At 49.3% G+C, this 18,794-nt stretch overlaps 8 protein-coding genes across 8 annotated transcripts; 3 read left to right on the forward strand and 5 right to left on the reverse strand.

Moving 5' to 3' along the window:
* Positions 1-152: 152 nt before the first annotated feature.
* Positions 153-1,486, reverse strand: N7503_004590 (uncharacterized protein; the record flags this gene model as incomplete). The annotated part of the gene is made up of 2 exons (XM_057064137.1): positions 153-419; positions 485-1,486. The coding sequence occupies 2 exons, from the start codon at positions 1,484-1,486 to the stop codon at positions 153-155; spliced, it is 1,269 nt and encodes a 422-aa protein (XP_056921880.1).
* A 2,821-nt stretch (positions 1,487-4,307) lies between these two features.
* On the reverse strand, positions 4,308-6,397 carry N7503_004591 (uncharacterized protein; the record flags this gene model as incomplete). The annotated part of the gene is made up of 6 exons (XM_057064138.1): positions 4,308-4,510; positions 4,558-5,311; positions 5,374-5,655; positions 5,700-6,052; positions 6,102-6,274; positions 6,324-6,397. 6 exons carry the CDS (start codon positions 6,395-6,397, stop codon positions 4,308-4,310), a joined length of 1,839 nt encoding a protein of 612 aa, XP_056921881.1.
* A 135-nt stretch (positions 6,398-6,532) lies between these two features.
* Positions 6,533-7,800, reverse strand: N7503_004592 (uncharacterized protein; the record flags this gene model as incomplete). The annotated part of the gene is made up of 2 exons (XM_057064139.1): positions 6,533-7,659; positions 7,719-7,800. 2 exons carry the CDS (start codon positions 7,798-7,800, stop codon positions 6,533-6,535), a joined length of 1,209 nt encoding a protein of 402 aa, XP_056921882.1.
* Positions 7,801-7,949: 149 nt separating this feature from the next.
* N7503_004593 (putative small nuclear ribonucleoprotein SmG) lies at positions 7,950-8,789 on the forward strand (the record flags this gene model as incomplete). The annotated part of the gene is made up of 4 exons (XM_057064140.1): positions 7,950-8,003; positions 8,068-8,139; positions 8,286-8,360; positions 8,412-8,789. Coding segments are annotated over 4 exons (261 nt in total), but the record flags the coding sequence as incomplete, so codon positions are not given.
* A 109-nt stretch (positions 8,790-8,898) lies between these two features.
* On the reverse strand, positions 8,899-12,654 carry N7503_004594 (transcription initiation factor TFIID subunit TAF2; the record flags this gene model as incomplete). The annotated part of the gene is made up of 1 exon (XM_057064141.1): positions 8,899-12,654. The coding sequence occupies one exon, from the start codon at positions 12,652-12,654 to the stop codon at positions 8,899-8,901; it is 3,756 nt and encodes a 1,251-aa protein (XP_056921884.1).
* A 590-nt stretch (positions 12,655-13,244) lies between these two features.
* N7503_004595 (uncharacterized protein) lies at positions 13,245-14,806 on the forward strand (the record flags this gene model as incomplete). Its single annotated transcript, XM_057064142.1, has 6 exons — positions 13,245-13,272; positions 13,335-13,438; positions 13,504-13,629; positions 13,682-13,725; positions 13,776-13,853; positions 13,903-14,806. The coding sequence occupies 6 exons, from the start codon at positions 13,245-13,247 to the stop codon at positions 14,804-14,806; spliced, it is 1,284 nt and encodes a 427-aa protein (XP_056921885.1).
* Positions 14,807-15,087: 281 nt separating this feature from the next.
* N7503_004596 (metal-dependent hydrolase family protein) lies at positions 15,088-16,441 on the reverse strand (the record flags this gene model as incomplete). Its single annotated transcript, XM_057064143.1, has 2 exons — positions 15,088-15,747; positions 15,806-16,441. 2 exons carry the CDS (start codon positions 16,439-16,441, stop codon positions 15,088-15,090), a joined length of 1,296 nt encoding a protein of 431 aa, XP_056921886.1.
* A 594-nt stretch (positions 16,442-17,035) lies between these two features.
* N7503_004597 (uncharacterized protein) lies at positions 17,036-18,666 on the forward strand (the record flags this gene model as incomplete). The annotated part of the gene is made up of 2 exons (XM_057064144.1): positions 17,036-18,222; positions 18,276-18,666. The coding sequence occupies 2 exons, from the start codon at positions 17,036-17,038 to the stop codon at positions 18,664-18,666; spliced, it is 1,578 nt and encodes a 525-aa protein (XP_056921887.1).
* Positions 18,667-18,794: the final 128 nt, after the last annotated feature.

Genomic DNA, 18,794 nt, shown 5'->3' on the forward strand with positions numbered 1-18,794 from the left:
TCCTAAACAAGAAAAGGTAAGAAATCTCAGCAAACCACCATCCATCCCTACTCAGTAATAGTACCATGACCATAACCTCCATAAACCCACGAGAACAACGCACGAATCCACGACCATGATCACCCAACCAGACCCAAGTGGAATAGATTAAATCACATATTGACCCCATAAATCTCACACCATTTCTTCTTGCAAGTCGCATTGCCAAACTGATAACTGCCCCCATTAGCCCAAATAAATTGAGCTACTTTCTTCCACGAGACTTTCGGCGCAAGAGCCTGGTTCTGACTGCCATCGTGATTCTGGGCCTGAGCCTGGCTCACCACACCAGCAGGAAAGTCCGGTTGTACATCGTCACCTTCGTAATCATAGTGGTCTTTATCTGTAAAGATTGAGACTGCTTCGATGAGGAGGTTTACCTATGATCATCAGGATTAGCATCAGCCATTCCTGCCAATGTCTTGTTTGAGTGGGTTCTACTTACATCCTGTCCCACCCACTTAGGTTTCCTAACACGCTGTTCCTTCGACTTCGTTAATGTCCGGAACCGACCCCGGAGTGTTGATTCGGCTTCTTTGAACCCGCCCATGCGCTTGATTTCCTTGTAGGAGAGGCCACGGCGCTTGCAGTCTATTAGAAAGGCGTTTCGGGAGTCTGAGTAGTGGAGGGTTGCCTTTAAGTGGTTTGGAGTTCGGCTCTCAACTTGTGCTTGGATTGGGGAGTCGGGCTGGGATAGGGATTCTGGTGTGTGTTGGATTGCTGCTTGCATTGGGTGGTGTGGGTGTTGTTGATGGTCATTGGCACCTGTGGCGAGGTGGTGGGATGGTTGTTGGATGATGGTTGCTATTTCGGGTTGGGGGGTAATGTAGTTGAAGCTTGTTCTGGGTTCTTGGTCTTGAAGTGAGGTTGTTGTTGTGGTATGAGACAGAGTGTATGTGCTGGTTTGTGTGCATTCCTGGTGGAAGATGTGTTGCTGGTCTGGTGTATTAGGGATGGTCTGGAAGACCTTATAGTCTTGGACCATGGGGTGATCGATCTGTGATCGCCAGTCTGTTGGAAACTCGGCGTAGTTTGAAGATTGATCCATATGTTCTGCGAATGGCTGTATGCAGTTCTCTGCGTTGGTCGGCCATGAAGTCCATGAGGTAGAACATTCTTGGAATTGCGAATTGAAAGGTTGAAACCCGACACTCTTGTCATTGGAGATAGGGATGAAGGGCATCTGGGTCCCGTAGGGCATGTTGCCCCAGGTAGGCGGTTCGTCCTTTGGCATATCTATGAACTCATAGGGTGACGAGAGTGAGGGCGTATCTTCAGTCTCGGAAACGAAAGACAAATTCTTCGCAGTCCAGTCAAAATCAGACATTGGAACTTCATTGACCGTCCCTGTATATGAGGCTGTTGTGAAAGAGTGACTCGGCTGATTGAAGTACCCGAATGGCATCTCATCATAGGAACTCCCATCACTAGAACAAGTAGTCTCCATAGCGGGAGAGACAATTGCACTTGACAGCAACGTAGGATGATGCAAAGAATGAGGTTTCGGGGGATAGCAGAGGAAATCCTTGGAATTGGGACGGTTCATTGGCAGGACATGAAACATGTTTCCAGAATCAGATGAAGTCCGAAGTCTTTTCAAAGGAGGTGAGTGTTGTTGATCAGTAGATTGAGAGTCTGCGTCAACAGAGTCCCAGTAGTTCGCAAGGTGGTCAAGAGGAAGAAATTTCATCGCATTGAAAGAACAGCCCTGAGTGATAAATCGTGGATTGTTGTTAATTTCCTGGGACTCCCATGGCCTCGCGCACCCCGGACTAACTTGTACTTCTACCATAGTGAATAGAATGCACAAGTAGATCCCGTCACTTTGGATTCACCGCTGCAACAATTATGGTTGTACACGGGTTGTCGCTGTGTGTAGATTACCGTAGACTTTGTGTCTTTGCAATGATTTGACGGGTGGCAACTGCACGGCTGATATCAGGCTCTGATGGAGAGGTTTCACTTGGGGTTTCTTACCTGAGTTATATAGTATGCTCGGATGAAATGGCATGCCGATCTATGTATAGATAGATATACCTGTTGATTCTCCAGGGCTACTACTATTATTCGAGACAGGTGTACCGCAATGGCTGATCGGTGTGATCTTGATTGCGGGTAAACCGTTGAATGCAATGCGGTCTTAGATCAACGGAAAGCGGAGGATAGTAATGAAACTCGGTGAGGCGTTAAGCTTCATGGAAAGAAATTGAGACTATGAGATGGTGTCCTATGATCATTAGCAGACGCCTTTATATCCATCTGATATGCTCTCATTAAAGCTTTCATCCCTGATAGTCGCCTATTATGAATATTAAGGAGTGATGACGGAACACCCCATGGGTTGTTCCCGGAATGACCGTTAACCCTAGTCCGACCAGAAATCGGGACTTTAAGTTACCGCGATCCACTTGCCGCCGTTTCAGATCTTTCTTTGTATGTCTCGCGGAGACTCGACTTGGGCAGAAATAATGTGAGACATAGTCGCCGTTAGGATGGCGTCTTAGGTTTATTATTCAGAATGCAAAGTAGTTACAATCTTTGATCACACTTATCCTGATATTCCTTGCATAAACTCTAATGTTAAATCTATTTCCCGGGCTCAGTGTGTCGAATCCTATATCAGCAGTCTATATCTCGTCCAGAACCAAAGCAACCCCAGCCCACAGTTAGGAAAGAAAAACAGCCCTGAACCAGATCAACCCAAGCTTTCCGACCCCCGTAAAATACAATATCCACATATTCTTATTAAGCTAGCTCCTACCCCATCCGCGCTCTTGGCATAGTCAATTTACAAATGTTCCATCCTGGACGGGTAGCTACACAGGGCTAGGTGGCAGTGGTGAATCATCCGCTCCAATCAGAGTCTTAGGTTGGTCCAACAGTTGCCCAAAAAGCAAGTATGAACAGTTGGTGGTCTACGTCTATTTTCATTTTTAGGGGTCCCGGGGAGTGTGGAGTGATGTGTCTACTTAGGATGCGATCTGCCGAGGACATTTGCATTACTGCCTGATCGACAGCAGGGTTATAGTTAGTGTGGAGCGTTGGACTTTACTAGTGCACTTACTATAGCAAGCTACATATTACGCTTATTTATAGACTCAGACTCAATAGTTTCCGAAGATGAGAATGAGCAAGAGAAACGAAAGAATAAATATTATAAGCTCAGACCTAACCCCACCCCGCTCCACTCTCCCCAGTTCAACACATCCCTCAGCCCCGTTTCAAAGAAGCTTTTTACGATGGGATGGGCTGGGTGGCGTTGAAGCCGGCAAGATAGTGAACTGGTCTGCAGGAAATGCGAACGAGCAATGGTTATTCCAGTCAGAGGTGCAATGCCTCGGATATTACATCCACTCGGATGACCATCCGCTCCCATCTGCTTGTCATAATCTTACATGTATCTGTATCTGTACGGCATTTGTTGGTTTTACGCCGCTAGATCCACTCAAGCTGTTAGTTATCGAGCTTTTGGAGGTTGGCTCGGGTTGGCGGATTGAATCGTCGCCGGGCGATGGACTGCATGTGCGTCATATGGGGAGTTTCTCTTTGTCAGTCTATATTATCTTGGTTCGTAGATCAATCTGGGGAGATGTACACGGGTGGTATAGATCGATTTGTTTCTTTGCGGATAATATAAGGCGAATAGAGTTAATTCTTATAGCTGCCTAAGCACTTCAGCACCGTATACTCCAAGTTCAATTATAATAGCAAGATAGAGCATTGCAGGGGATAGTCTAGGTAGATAGCCCTTTGGGACGTCAACACGGGAGAATAGACAAACTAGAAGGTTATTTCGCGAGACAACCCTGCCATCCCAACGGCCAGACCCCCATCGATTGAGGTGGATCATGGATGTTGATGGCTTGCTGCAGACCATCCCATAACGGTCACGCCATACATTTAAGTATGCGCTGTCGCGGATATTGCGTTAGTTACTCATGACCTCCTCGCTGGTGTCAGATGTCTCTGATTATTTCAACAGGTACTAGAGGTTTCGGGAATAACAGCGAGTGGCAAATATCTTACGATTGATTACGCGTGGACTGAACGCTTGAGAGAAACAGAAAAACAACTGACCAGATAAAATAAAGTCTCCAACTTGGCAAGACGAGCAAATTCTCATTAAAGCAAAAGTGTGGTGCTGACTGAGACGTTATAAACCCAGTCAATGGGTATCCATGCAGAACATACGCACTGCTGCCTGGCTAGACTTCATGCCTCTCCCCGTTCAAGCTCAAAGAGCCGCACGCGTGTGTCATTAGCATAGACTATGGCTCAGATGACCGAGAATGAGCCTCCTCTCCACCAATTGACAATGGGGCATGTCGTTCACGACCCATGACAGAGCTCTGATCTTCTGCGATGCCAGTAAGGGTGGAACGCTTTAGCTCCATGGTGTTTTCCCGCTTCCGTCGGCTGGCTGCGTCTCTCCGAGATGCCAGACCGTCCAAAAGTCGGTCAACCAAAAGAACTGCTGGGAATTAGTTTCCGCAGACTATGATGGGACAGAAAACTGACCAGTAAGAAGCGGCAGTGTAAAGGCATACAGGATGATCGGCGAGGTCATGAAGGAATAGGCCAACGGGAAGTAGCTGGCGAATGAGACTAGACCCGCCAGAAAAATTGCAAGTAGAGCTCTCACTGCCATGGAAAGACCGAGGTACAGCAAGCGCTTGTGCCGACGAGAAAGGATGGTGAATACGCTGAAAAAGCCCATCGTCAAACTGGCTCCAGCAAAGAAGTATATATACACAAATGCTAACAATTTCATGTACATTTGCAGCAGTTGATGGCTGTCAAGCAGGCCAATGTCCACCTTTACTGGTGGGGTGATATCCATGCTGGAGAACAGGGCTGCAGTAACATTGCCCATCAGATCATTGAAGATGTCCACATTATGATGCGCACTGAATGTCCCGACCTCAGGACAAAGAGGTTGATTGGAAAGGTCATCCAAAAGACTCGAGATTGCCGCCCATTCTTGTGTTGCTCCCCGGCTAAATGGAATCTCCATGTCCGTGATGGTGCTTCTGATCAGTGCAATCGCCTTTTGTTGGCTTGGACGATTTTCTTCACACACAAAGAGAAACGTCTGTCCCAGATACTTTAACTTTAACGTCACATCCAAAGTCAAGGCCAGTATTTGAGAGCCCTCCAGCAGTAAAATCAGTGCCACATGAAAGGGGAAATGGAGTTGCGCCCAGATCTGTTGAGCGACTCTACCAAGTCGACGCCCCGGGGACAGGTCAAAGTAAACCTGCCATAGTAGGTACTGCAAGCTACTATTAGCTTTTCGCAATAAACAATTCAGACTCATGAGGATAGGGGGCATACGACGTTGGTTGTCACTCCCAAGATATGAACAAACGACCATTTGGTCCATCCCCCTGGCCGCACCGTCTTGTTGACAATCCGAGTGACCGCAATAACCCCCTCGCCAATGATGATGAGCGTGAGAAGGCCCATCCGGACATTGAGGTAGGTGTCCTGAAAGCCAATTTCAGGAAAACCGCAAGAGACCACCATCACCGTCCACATCTCAACTCCAAACAGGGCGAACCAAACGGTCCAGATTCGAGAAGGGACCTGATGACCTTGGCTGAAAGCGAAAAACATCTAAAATGTTAGTGGAGACAGGACAAGGGGGCTTGAAGGCCTACTGCGAGGTAGCATATTGTGGCTGCCCAAAACATCATAGCCGTATATGCAACGCCCTTCGCACTGGCTTTCATGGGTTGGTACATGAATGCAAGAGTGATGGTGTATTGGGTCGCCAACAATATTCGACTCCCTGCCAGAATCAAGCTCAACGATTGAAACGCCCATAAATTTTCGTCGCGAACGCGGGTCGTAAAACGAGTTCCGGCGGATGCAAAACCGATCATCACTGCAAGTTGAAGGGCTTTGCAAGTCCTTTCGAAGACCGAATCCTGCGCAAACCGTATATCGAACAAGGTGACTTGTAGCCATGTGAACCAAATAACTCCGAGGAATCCCACATAGGACCCCAACGCTGGATAGTGTTAGCACCTGAAACCCCCGATACAGCCTCGAGGGCATACCATTCAGATTGTTGATCTCATGTGTTGCTGTGAAAGTGGACAGATTGGCCACGAAAAACAAGTCAAAGAATAGTTCGATGGACGTTGTGTCGGAGCGGCGATAGAGACGAGGCTCCGCTCCGGTTTTATTGATCGGGTTAACGATCCACGACAATGGGGTGTTGTTGTGGGCACTGTATAGCATTAGAAAAGGGTACAAATCTGGTTGGAGGCTCTGCTGACGGATGATCTTCAGCAGTTAAAGCTGTTCTACGGGGAAGCTGTCGAAATATGAAAAACGACTGAGCGGGAGGCATGGTAAGATATATTGTAGAAAAGGACCTTGAATATTGGAACTTGGGTATCAAAAAAATCAACTCCGAATCTAAGCATAACAATGATTTTGGCAAAATTGGCATCATAAAGGAAGGCACGAATGAGGAAGGCGAGACTCATGATTCATCGGAGCTGGAATCTGAAGCTGGTAATGGCGCGCCGATACTTTCCAGACCTCGCGACTTCTCCAAAGCACCAGCCGATGCATCTCCATTTGTGATTGCGATACCGGCTTCCTTCTTCAATCGTTCATAAATGTCTCCAGCCTCTTTTATCATGCCCTGGATTTCCACCTCGCGAATCGCAATGTCGGCCTTCTCTTTTCGCAAGTCCTCCATCCGACTGATCATCTGAGTCTTAGCATTTTCCATTGCTGCCAAGGAAGTACGCAGTCGGTCAAAACTGCTAGCTAACCGAGGAAGAGAAGTCATCTTGGGAGGTGTCCGAGGCCGCTCAATGTCCGACTTCTGTCCGATGGCGGCCTTCGTCTGGGTGGCTTCATAGGCAGCCTTTTCTTCCACATCGGAATCTTCCTCATCAGAAAGCCCCTCAGCATCGTCGATAAGTTCACGCATGGCTTCACGCTGTTTGCGCTTTTGCTCACGCTCTGCTTTCTTCCCCAGTGAAATCTTTCCATCCTCCACATATTCCTCGAAACCCTCCGCGAAATCCTCATCGTCCCGAACGAGTCGTGTATCCTTCTCCTTCTCTGCCACCTTTTCACCCCGCGCTATCGCGTCCCAGTCATCGTCGCTTACAGCACCAGCATCAAGGGACATAAAGTCCTCCTCTGTGGAGTTGGCGGTATGTTCCATGGCCAAGCGTGCTCTTCTAGCTTTCTTTTCCCGAATCTCGGCTGCGCTCGGGATGGCCGATTGACCAGAAACTGTCATAAGCTCGCCAAACTTGGCGGCCACATCCACTGTCTTGTCTTTCTCGTCATCGGTGAGTTTTGGCGTAGAGGGAGTTGAGTCGCGGAGCTCTTTGAGATAGTCACTGCTGTAGCTCGGTCGGTCTTGATCATGACCAAAGCGTTCGGAGAGCTTCTCGGCATCGCCTAAAGGAAGTTGGTTGCGCTGAGCGGCACTGCGCTCCACAGCCTTGCGGCCTAGGCCAAGTCGTTTTGGAATAACCACTTCGCTGGGTTCGTCTTCTTCATCGGCCATTGAAGTTCCACCAGCGTTAAAAGACATGCGCAGTTTCGATTTTGGCTTCGCTTTTGTTGGCCGTTTGACGACGGGCTCTGTATGCAGCTTGATGGTTAGACAGTTTCTAGGATAGAGAGTGATTAATATGACGCACCTGGGGCAGACCCCCCGTCTTCCTCCTCATCATCCCCACCAATCTTCCGTGGTTTCCTCCTGTTTGCAAAAGTTGAACTCATAATGCGCGTGGACTAGAAGTGGAAGAACGGTGCGGCGAGCTCAAGAGCTATTCTTCTTATCGCCTATCCGGGCTCTGGAACAACCTAAACCCGGACACCGATACCACAGCACCGCGCGATAGGTTCCACTCGATTCTTGCCAAACCAGTAATCCAGTTACCAGCTTGCCCAAGATGCCTCAAGCTCAGCCGGAATTGAAAAAGGTGTGTGCTGACTCCTCCGCACTTCCTTTATCTCGCGTTTTGCCCGCTGACAATTTCTGCGCAGTACATGGAGAAGCGGGTCTTCTGCCAGTTGAACGGCAACCGCAAAGTGATCGGTATCCTCCGCGGCTACGATGTACGTTCGATTCCCTCCTTATGAATATATTGCGCTGGATTGATCTGTTCGGTCCCTGGGTCATGCGATTTCCCAGCTTGTCAAGACCCAAGGACCTGGCAGACGTCCACCGCCTCAAAGGAATCATCACTCATTCATTTCTTTAGGTGTTCATGAACATTGTCCTCGATGAGGCCTTCGAGGAGAAAGATGGTGGTGAGAAGGTCGCCATTGGCATGATTGTACGTCTTCTGGCTCTCTATTTCTGCTCAAAACTGGACTAACGACGATAGGTCATCCGCGGTAACTCGGTCGTCATGATTGAGGCCCTTGAACGGATAAACGACAAATAAGCACACCACACACAATAAATGACATTTTCTTCGAGGACACAAGCGCGCGGCTTTGACCGTGGCTGGGGATGATCATAATGGTACAGGGAGTTTATGGGTCGGTTGCTCGTCTGGGGACCATCAAAACCTTATTTTTCTGTTTCTGCTTCTGCGATTGCTGTGGAAGCTTCCTGATAACCTGAATAAATACCACCGTGGGTTTGACGGGAATTACAAGATACCAAGGACGCGTGCTTCGCTCTAGTCTAAGCAAGTCTATGCGGCAGCTATGTACGGTGAGATGTGCGATGGCATAAAAAGATTTGGTATTATGGAAGCAATGCATCGCCTTGTTCGCGCCTAGAACCATGCTTCTTCGCCTAATGATAGGATAAAAGGAAATCGTATTGTAGTAAAGTACATGGTATTCGAATGCAGGTATCATGGTTTATTTTGATTTTTGCCCAAATTTGAGTTTGAGCTTCAGTGGGCCACCGGTAGATGGCGTTGATGGCGTGGCAGAGCCAGGGGTTCTGACTGCTGCTGGAGCGGGGGATGGGTTGGGAATGTGGATCTTTGGAAGGCTCGTAGAGGACGGGGTGCTGGGTGTGGAAGTCGTCTTGGCCTGCTTGAACGTGATCCGAGGAGCAGGCGGCGGCATACCTGGTTCCTCACGCTTCCGCTTGACGGCGTCCTTCGAGGGTCCCAATGTGGTACGAATATTCTTTGAACGGAAGAATCGCACCTTGCCGTTGCCCAAGTTCTGAACATTCCAGAAGCGAGGGTATTTAAGGACGGCCTTTTTGGACGTCACGGGTTCAAACATGACGTTGCAGATATCTGCGATTTCAGACATCTCGTGCAATCCGATAGGCAGGGCATTGCACGCCGCCCAGAGGTATTCCTTCAGTGACGCATCGTGATAGAGTTCCCTTTTAAGAGCCTCAATTGCACCGGGAACAGTTTGACGGCGCGCCAAGTCTGCTTGTCGGACCTCAGTAGAGGACTCTTGTTCGATAATCAAGCCATCATTTTGGGTATTTTCGGGCTGCGGAGCGCGGCCAAATGCAATCATAGCTAATGCCCGACCAAACAACCGCTGACAATGATGACGGACATAGGCAGACGAGTCGCTGGTCATGGTGAAAATGAGCCAGCGAAGGAGGTCTGGGATTTGAGAAATATCAAGTTCAACAAGACAATCAAAAGCTTGCACACGAAGGAGATCAAAAGTCCCAGCGCGTGTATAGGGCACGAAACGCATCAGGTCTGTCTCCTGGATTTTGGCCTGCATCATCTGCATTTGACACTGCAACGCAGATCGTGCATACAAATTTTGATAAGAGCCTGACCACTCATCCATTCTTCGGTACCGATCGAACTCGGCAACAGAATCCTTCTCTATCTGTTCTTCAGCCTGGGCTTCGAGGACACGCTCCATGTCAAAATGGGCCAACTCATCCTCTTGTCGAGATTCATTGCGGCCTTGCAGGGCATGACAGAGGGAGTTCATCAGCGACGCCACATAATAGTTGTCGGAGTACGCATTGTTGGAGTTGTCATTGAATTTCAGCTTGTCAAAGAGAAAGCGCTTGACCCGCAAAGGGGTCTTACCGCTGTTGTCGCGCACCTTTGAGATTGCCGCTGGTATCTCTTTTTGAAGAAGATAAGCGGCCATGTCGGAGAAATCATTAGATTTAGTCATGGGGGATCCGGGAAGACAGAACAACTCCTGGAAAGCCCTCTCAAGATGGAAAAGCCCAATCCAATCTACTTCGTCCTTGGCGTGCTTGACCAATGCTCGTACAGCAGTCAGTCGAATTCCATAAAAGTAGCGACTATCCATTAGGGTGCGAGCGAAGATGGTGGAGATCAAAGGATGCTCACGCTGCGCAGCCATGTACTGGAGGGACTCCAATTGAGCAACAACGTCTCGGTCTTGCTGGAGCTGTGACAAGTACATGTAACCGGGCATACCTAGGGACAACCTGCAGATCCATTCAAAGTCTGCATCCATACGAATCCATTCGTAGGACTCCTGGCCCATACGCTCCTCGTCCTCCTTGGTCCAGTCTGCCAAACGCCATTCTTGAGTTTCTTCTTCTGTCTGGAGAACGTCTCCGAGACAGTAGAGAAGAACTTCTTCCTGAGCCTCTGGGTCGCCATTCGCGACAGCGCGTTCGCGCTGCTTTTTATTCCGCTTCAGTCGCTTGTACTTTGTGTTGTATGGAATGTCGAACTTGGTGACGCCCTCCTTGATCTCCACAATATGTTCATATGGAGTTCCATCGGCTTCGTGAATGCGGAGCGTCATAGACCCTGTAAACACAGGTTGAAGAGCACCCGCCCAAACGTGACGGATTTCCTCCTTGACATCTCGCAGGAAGGCGTTCTTATCAAGGTCGCGTGCTGCTGGTTGATCACCTTGGACTTGCCTGATCATCATCTCAACCACGAGTTTCTTTTTATTAAAGCGCTGTGTGGCCTGGAAGCGGGGACATCCGGCACCATAAACCCACTGTTGGAAGAAAACATCAAGCTTCGCATGACCAAGTCGCTCACATGTCTTTTGAAACAGAGACGATGTTACGGCTCCGTTGGGTATGTCACCCATGCGCGAATTGAGGAACAGTCGAGAGATGATACGAGACATGGTGGCTTTGCCACTGGCCTTAGTCAAACGTCGATCGAGGATGAAAAGAACCAGGGGTGCCTTCAGGGCAATGAACTGGGACTCGGATGGGTCAATCTTGAGGAAATTTCCCATGTCGTAGATCGAAGGACGTTCATAGTCCAACTCGCAGATCCGGTCGGACATTTGCTTGAGACGAAATCTATATTCATTATTGCCACAAAGCTTCTTCATGAATGTATCGGTGATGTACCAAGCAACTCCAACCGTAACCCAGGTATCCGCAGGTTCATTGGGGATAATATTGATTCCAGTCCATTGACACGCTAAAGCATGAACCAATGCCCGAGTGGAATCATACATTGGATCAATGATCTCTGCTGGGAAGAGAAGGTGGCTGCTGCATATTGACAGGCAGGCCGTGGGCAATGTGTCCGAGGCAACGTCATCGACAAAACAGATTTTGTAGCTGGAGAAAGGATACGAACCATATGACAAAGAGAAAAAGTCAATGGCCTGTGCCATGGGGAAGCTGGTGTTTTGAACCTCATCACCTCTGCCGGGTAGACAGAACGCGTGGAGAGGGATGGCATTCTGGCCGAGCTGTTCGTCCTGATCACTTTCACGGAAGTCTGCCAAGTTGACGTATTCAAAGGGGCCGACTGCGAATCCAAGTTGACGAGCAGATAGCGGAGCGTAACATCCGAATGAGACTGTCTTTCGACTGGGATCCTTTGGGTCGACAATATCATCTGTCAGCTCACCAGAGCATACCACAGACATGTCAAGCCCCTCGTCATCTGCAGAGATCTGCCGAGTCTGGGATTTTGAGCGGGAGCCGGAAGCATCACGGCTCTTGCGATCAAAGAGGTCTCCCAGCGTGGAAGGGCATGAAATCGAAATGTCCCAAGTGCAACGCGAGGCCGAATCATCCACACAGGGGAACAGAGGGCACCCAACCCCCGTCTCTAGCGAATTCGTAGTGTAGGCATGTGGGTAACGACGATCTCCGGTATCGACTCCAACAAATTGCAGTCCATCGCGTACCCGGTCCGCCACGAATTCAATGTTCAAAGTCAAAGCTTTGAAACGTGGAAGAATCGCCTCTGCACCCCGGCCGCTCGTTGGTCCATCAACATCATCACCAGCGCCCTGGAGTGCAATCTGTTCCTGCGCCTCTGCCGAATATGGATCTAGCTCCTCAATTCTCACGCCTTTCGGGATGGCTATTTTTAACTCGGGTTCGCGTGGGCTTTTGAGGAGGGAATCGAGCTTCGGCGTTAATCGCTGGTGGTATTGCGCTCCATACAGCTGGATGTGTTCACAAGGATCGGCATAGTCCCAGGTCGCAACAGATTTCCCATTCACATTTATGCGCTTAATCTCGCCCTGGCGAAAGTTTAAATAAATGTCCCTCAAGTCCTTCCGTTGCGGATGAATGGTGATCTCCGTATTTCCCTTCAGACTTTTGTTGATGAAATCAATTTCGAGCTCGACCTTTTGGTGTGCGACACTAAATTCCAGTCCTGGTGCTGGAGCGCCGCCGGCGTGCATTTCGACGACGCCCGGCATCGCGAGATATCCTCAGTGGTAAAAAGCGCGTCGGGCGCTGTGATGACCATCAACCGTCATGCCCAGTTGACCTTAACAAAAGAGCATCACAAGTAATGAGTGGCAAGTGGTGAATTGTGAAGGTCGGAGTGAAGGACGGAGTGAAGAAACGCCAGTTGCGCGTGACTGAAGGGGACGTGGGTACGCGGTCGGTACGTTTTCGGGACAGTGAATAGAAGGGCGATTCAATGTTGACAAGATGGACAAGCCTCCACGGACTGATGTCGAAACCGAGAGCTAGACAACAAAACGCCGAGACAACCTTGCTGAAGTGGAGCGCTCAGGCGCGCGTTCCGGCGATGCGGAGTGCCGCACGTGATCTTAGGCCGAAAATCCCTGAGTGAGACATTCCTTGAGACCCTTATTTCCCTTGGCTATTTTTGGGTCCGCCAGCTCCATTTGGTGCTTTGATAAAGGAGTATTTCTTCAAGTTTTTACTTTTGTCCCTACAGCATTGTCTTTCGGTCAAAAAGTGTGTGGTATATAGTCCAAGTTTTTCCGCTGCCTGAACGTGCCACGCGTCGCGGATCGCTTCAAGGCTCCCTTTCAAGATGAACGTCATTCAGCGAATGGTCCAAGGTTAGTTCAATCAAATTGAATTGATCCAGGAGTTGACTGTTAACATGTATTATTTCGTACAGAGACCCAAGATTCTCTTTCCGACGATGCGCTGCTTCCTCTCAAGTCCTACAAGTACTCCAGTGTCGACAAGTCCCCTATCTCGAACTACATCCTCAGACACTACGTATGAACTCCAAACATGGCATCTGCAACGTGGATTTAAGGGCACATCACTGATCATTGTTCCAGTGGAATGCCTTCGTTGAGCTTCTCCCCATGTGGATGGCACCCAACATGGTTACCCTGCTCGGGTTCGTGTGGATTGTGGCCAATGTCTTTTTGATCGTGTTCTTTATGCCTGATCTTCTGGGACCGGTATGGATGAACGGAATTGTGGTGTATGAGCGGTCACTAACTTATTGCATAGGCCCCTTCGTGGCTATACTTCAGTTTCGCCCTCGGCATGTGGATGTCAGTATTGGTTACACTAAAGCCGTTTGATCTCAACTGACACCTAACAGGTACTCTACGCTGGATAACGTGGATGGTAAACAGGCTCGGAGAACGGGAACTTCCAGCGGGCTGGGAGAACTATTTGAGTTCGTACCATCTCTGACTTAGCCATGGATAGTTGCTGACGAACCCTAGTCACGGTATTGACTCCTTGAACTGTACCCTAGCCAGCTTGTTGGAGACTGCTGCCATGGGATTCGGTGCTTCCCAGCTTGGTGCCTACACTGCACTTGTCCCTTGCCTGGCGATGTACTTCTCCACCTGGGAAACTTTCCACACCCACACCCTGTACCTCGGCTACTTCAATGGTCCGACTGAGGGTCTGCTCATTGCCATCAGCATCATGATTGCTTCCGGTATTTGGGGTCCGGGCATCTGGGCGCAGCCGATCACCGATTTCATCAATATCCCGCAGATCTTCGGTACCAACTCCGTGAAGGATCTCTGGGTGCCGATCCTTGTTGGTGGCTTCCTCTTGGGCCACCTCCCAGGCTGTGTTATGAACGTGTATGAGGCGCGTAAGAAGCAGGGTCTGCCCTTCACTCCTCTGATCAAGGAGTGGGTGCCTATGATTCTGTTCACTTTCTGCAACGTCGCCTGGTTGTTTTCGCCATACTCGCATCTTCTGACTGATAACCACCTTGTCCTTTACTGCTGGGTTATCTCCTTCGTCTTTGGTCGCATGACTACCATGATCATCCTGGCTCACCTGCTGCGTCAGCCCTTCCCATACTGGACCGTACTCCAGGCTCCTCTGATCGGTGGTGCCATTCTGGCTAACCTGCCCCGCCTTGGTCTCCCAATGGTCAGCGCATGGGTTGAGGTCTGGTACCTCCGATTGTACCTGGTGTTTGCCTTCGTGATTTACATGCACTGGGCCGTCCTGGTTATCAACCGCATCACCACTTTCCTCGGCATCAACTGTCTCACCATCCGTAAGGATCGATCCGTCGCTCGTGACAGAGTGTACCGCGACTTTGGTGAAGCTGGCCTTGGTGCCTCCCGGAATACTGAAGATGATGCCTTCAAGAGCCATTGAATTTTGTGAAGAGCTGATGCATTGTCCTTGCATTTTCAATTAATGAAAAATTAGGCCCGCCTCCGGAGGAAGCCTGCCTTGCATGTCGCCATGACGAACCCGTCACGCATCGCATTTTGTCTATACGCCCTATATCTGTTGTAATTAGAACACCATACTGCCTTGATGTCTTATTGTGGCATGTCATGACATGACCAATGGTCGCATTTGCGGCGTCTTGCCTGCACATATGTACTTATGCAAATCAAATTTTGACTATTATTATTTTGAACTGACTAATCTCATGCTTCGGCGGTCAACTTCTCCCAGCGGGACTTCAGAACACGTCCATCCTTGATAACACCCATAATGCTCTGCTCAGCCCGATCCAGGACCGTGATATCCTCCAAAGGATTGGCATTAAGGATTAACATATCGGCTGTAAATCCCTCCTTAATCTGGCCCAATCGATCCTCCTGCATGATCAGACGAGCAGCATTTATGGTAGCACTGCGCAGGATCTGAATAGGAGTGAGAACCTTGCTGCGAACGGAGAATTCCTTGCTCTGGGCGAAGTGCATCGGTCCCAGAAGGTCAGTGCCGAAGCAGACGGTGACTCCAACGTCAACAGCCATCTTCATAGCGCGTAAGCCCTTCTCCAGGACCTCGTCGTTCTTCGCAGCACTTTCGGCCGGGAGGAAGTTCATCTGCTTGGACATGACATGGGCAATAAGAGTGGGCGTCAGGAAGGTGCCCTTCTCCGCCATCAGTTTAGCAGTCTCTAGATCAATCAGGTTACCGTGCTCGATTCCACGGACACCCAAATTGATCGCCTGTTGGATTGCCTGTGGTGTGTAGCTATGACTTGTCACGTAGGTACCAGCATTATTGGCAACAGTAACAATGGCCTTGATCTCCTCATCAGAGAATTGAATGTGGTCAATGCGATCCGTAGGGCTTGCCTATATAGATGAAACGGTTAGATATGCAAATCAAGCCATCACGAATTTGACTACTAACCACACCACCACCACCCATGATCTTGATGAAATCAGCTCCCTGTCGAAGCTCCTCACGAGCATACTTATAGCACTCAGCCGGCCCATCAACAATGCGACTAATACCCGAGATAGTACCACCACAGCACAACTCCTCCGAATGCGGTCCCCGCATATCTCCGTGCCCACCAGTCTGCGAAAGGGCAAACCCAGCAATGAAAAGACGAGGACCAGGAATGACTCCATCCTCAACAGCCTCCTTCACAGCCAGACTAGCACCACCGCAATCACGGATAGAGGTGAATCCGCGCTCAATCATAGTCTTCAGGACGTGTGGCTGACGCAGCAAACTGACTTTCTCGGTCATATCTTTGTAGGCGCGGAGATCTGCCTCGCCGGGGACTACGGCGACGTGGACATGGCAATCGATCAGACCGGGGCAGAGGTATTTCCCACTGAGATCGATGATGTCCTCCTCTGGGATTCCTTCTGTGGCTGTCTCGCTTGTGTCGATTGATACGATCTTGCCGTCGGCGACTCGGACGGTTGCATTGGGAATCAGTGCACCCTCGACCGGGTCAATAATCGTGGCATTCGTGAAGACGAATGCCTTGTGCGGTTGACGCTGCCACGGCTTGATGATACGGGCGATGTCCATGTTGATGTTTACAAGATTGTACCACAAGAAAAGACAAGTACCTACTCAGGTAGGTACCGTAGAAACAATTGAACATATATTTATCCGCGCGACTCCGCCACTATTTATTCTAAATCGGTCCCATTGATTCTGAACAGGCCCAGTTTTCGACCTCGGCAAAATCAGCAACCGTGCAGTCTCTATAAAAACCTCGCCAAATTATGCGAACTGTGCTGAAAAGAAGACCGAATGACCATGCGTTGAGAGGTGGAGACATTCAAAGATTAGAGTCGAGGGAAGGTTCGCCCATATCGCGTTTTGATTGGTTATGTCGGCAAGAGCTGCATCCTGATTGGCCGCCTCGGCATCTAGTCTATAGAACATCAATATCTCTCCGCGTTCTTAGCGAAGGGTTGGCAATCTTTCTAGACGAACTTAAGGGATTAGTGGCGATATTTTCCCCAGCTAAAGACCTGATTGGGGAATCTTCCACGCGTCTTTTACCCCAACATAGCGTGTGATTGATACCTTGATAAGGAATGGGTACATATACTAGACCGATCTCAACGAAAATCTGGAGAAACCAAGTCGACTACTTGGCTACTATTTACCATCATGTCCTCGCAACCTGAGAATTATACCTCTGATACCACGAAGCAAGATGTCATGACTTCAGCAATCTCTATTCAAGACGAACAACCAACAAATCTTTTCTCTGAAATCCGCAAATATCCCAAAATCTCGGCCTACGCCCTAGGATTAGCCCTCGCCTTCCTCCTGACAGGCTACGACACCGTCATCCTCGGCACAATCACCGCAGTCCCATACTTCAAATATGAATTCGGCGAACTCTACGGTGATGCCTACATCATCCCCTCGTCATGGCTATCAGTCTGGAGTGCCATAGCCCCTATCGGCTCGATGTTCGGAGCTGCAGCCGCAGGTTGGTTCCAAGATAGGGTAGGAAGACGCTGGTCGTTGGCCTTCAGCTGCGTCATCTGCGCTATTGGTATTGCCATCGCGTTTTGCTCGAATCTTCCTGCTGAGATGGCGTCTAGACGGGGTACTTTCCTCGTTGGCCGTGCGATCCAGGGTGTCGGTGTTGGTGGTGCGATGGCTGGCGCTCAGACCTATCTGTCTGAGACTGTTCCTGTTACCCTTCGTGGCTCAGCTATGGCTTTGAGTCCGACCTTCATGCTGCTTGGTGAGCTCATCGGCGCAGCAGTTATCTTTGGTTGTGATCATATAGCGACTTCTTCTGCTTTCTTGATTCCGTTTGGAACGCAGTGGATTACTACTGTTATGCCGTTTGTGGTTGCTATCTTCATGCCTGAGAGTCCTTCCTATTTGTTGAAGAAGGAGCAGTATGAGAAGGCACTGGCCTCGATGAAGTCGTTGCATACGGATCGTATCGAAGTTGAGCCGTTGTTGGAGCAGATGCGCATGTCAATCATTCATGAGGAGCAGCTTTCGGCTGAGTTGTCTTACCTTGACTGCTTCAAGGGTATCAACCTGCGACGGACGATGATCGTTGCGTTTTCCTTCACGGTGCCTAGCTTGTTTGGTGTTCCTCTTTTGTCGGGCGCCAGTTATTTCATGCAGGTTGTCGGTATGTCGTCGAGTCTCAGTCTAATCGTCCTTCTCGTCGGCATTGTTCTGGGTCTTCTTGCCAATGCTGTTGGTATCTGGTTGATGAGCCGCTTTGGACGTCGTCGCTTGATGCTTGGCACTTTGGCAGTGACCACCATCATTTGGCTGAGTATGGGAATCGCGGGCTGCTGGTCTGGAAATGTCGTTGTTTGGTAAGTCATTTCCTCGACCGTTTGTAAGAAAATTACTGACCATCTCTTACTAGGTACACTGCTGCATGCATGATGGCAGTCGTCATTGTCTGTGGCATGGGCGCTTGGCCAGCATCGTTCGCAGTCTCTGGCGAGGCCTCTTCACTACGTCTCCGTGCAAAGACACAAGGTGTCGGTGTTCTGTGCTACATGTTGTCCAATGTTGTCTTCAACTTGATTCTTCCCTATGTCTACAACACAGATGAAGGTGACCTGAAAGGAAAGACCGGCTTCGTATATGCCGGGTTGTGCTTTATGGCTTGCGCCGTGACGTGGCTTATCGTACCGGAGATGAAAGGCCGCTCAGCATTGGAGATTGATGCTATGTTTGAGGCAAATATACCATGCAGACAATTTAAACGGTGGTCTTGCGAGGGAGACTCCATGGTTGGCGATAAAGCATGATAGATGTGATATGGTTACTTTGTTAATTTTTTTAATGTGTGGTCAGGACTAGTATAATGTGATATTCTGAATGAAGAACGGTAATGGTAGGAAGTACTTGAATAAAAACATCATTCTATTCAATCAGT

Source organism: Penicillium pulvis, assembly GCF_028828015.1.
Source record: "Penicillium pulvis strain IBT 33274 chromosome Unknown contig_23_segment0_segment0, whole genome shotgun sequence".
Taxonomy (NCBI): Eukaryota; Fungi; Ascomycota; class Eurotiomycetes; order Eurotiales; family Aspergillaceae; genus Penicillium; species Penicillium pulvis.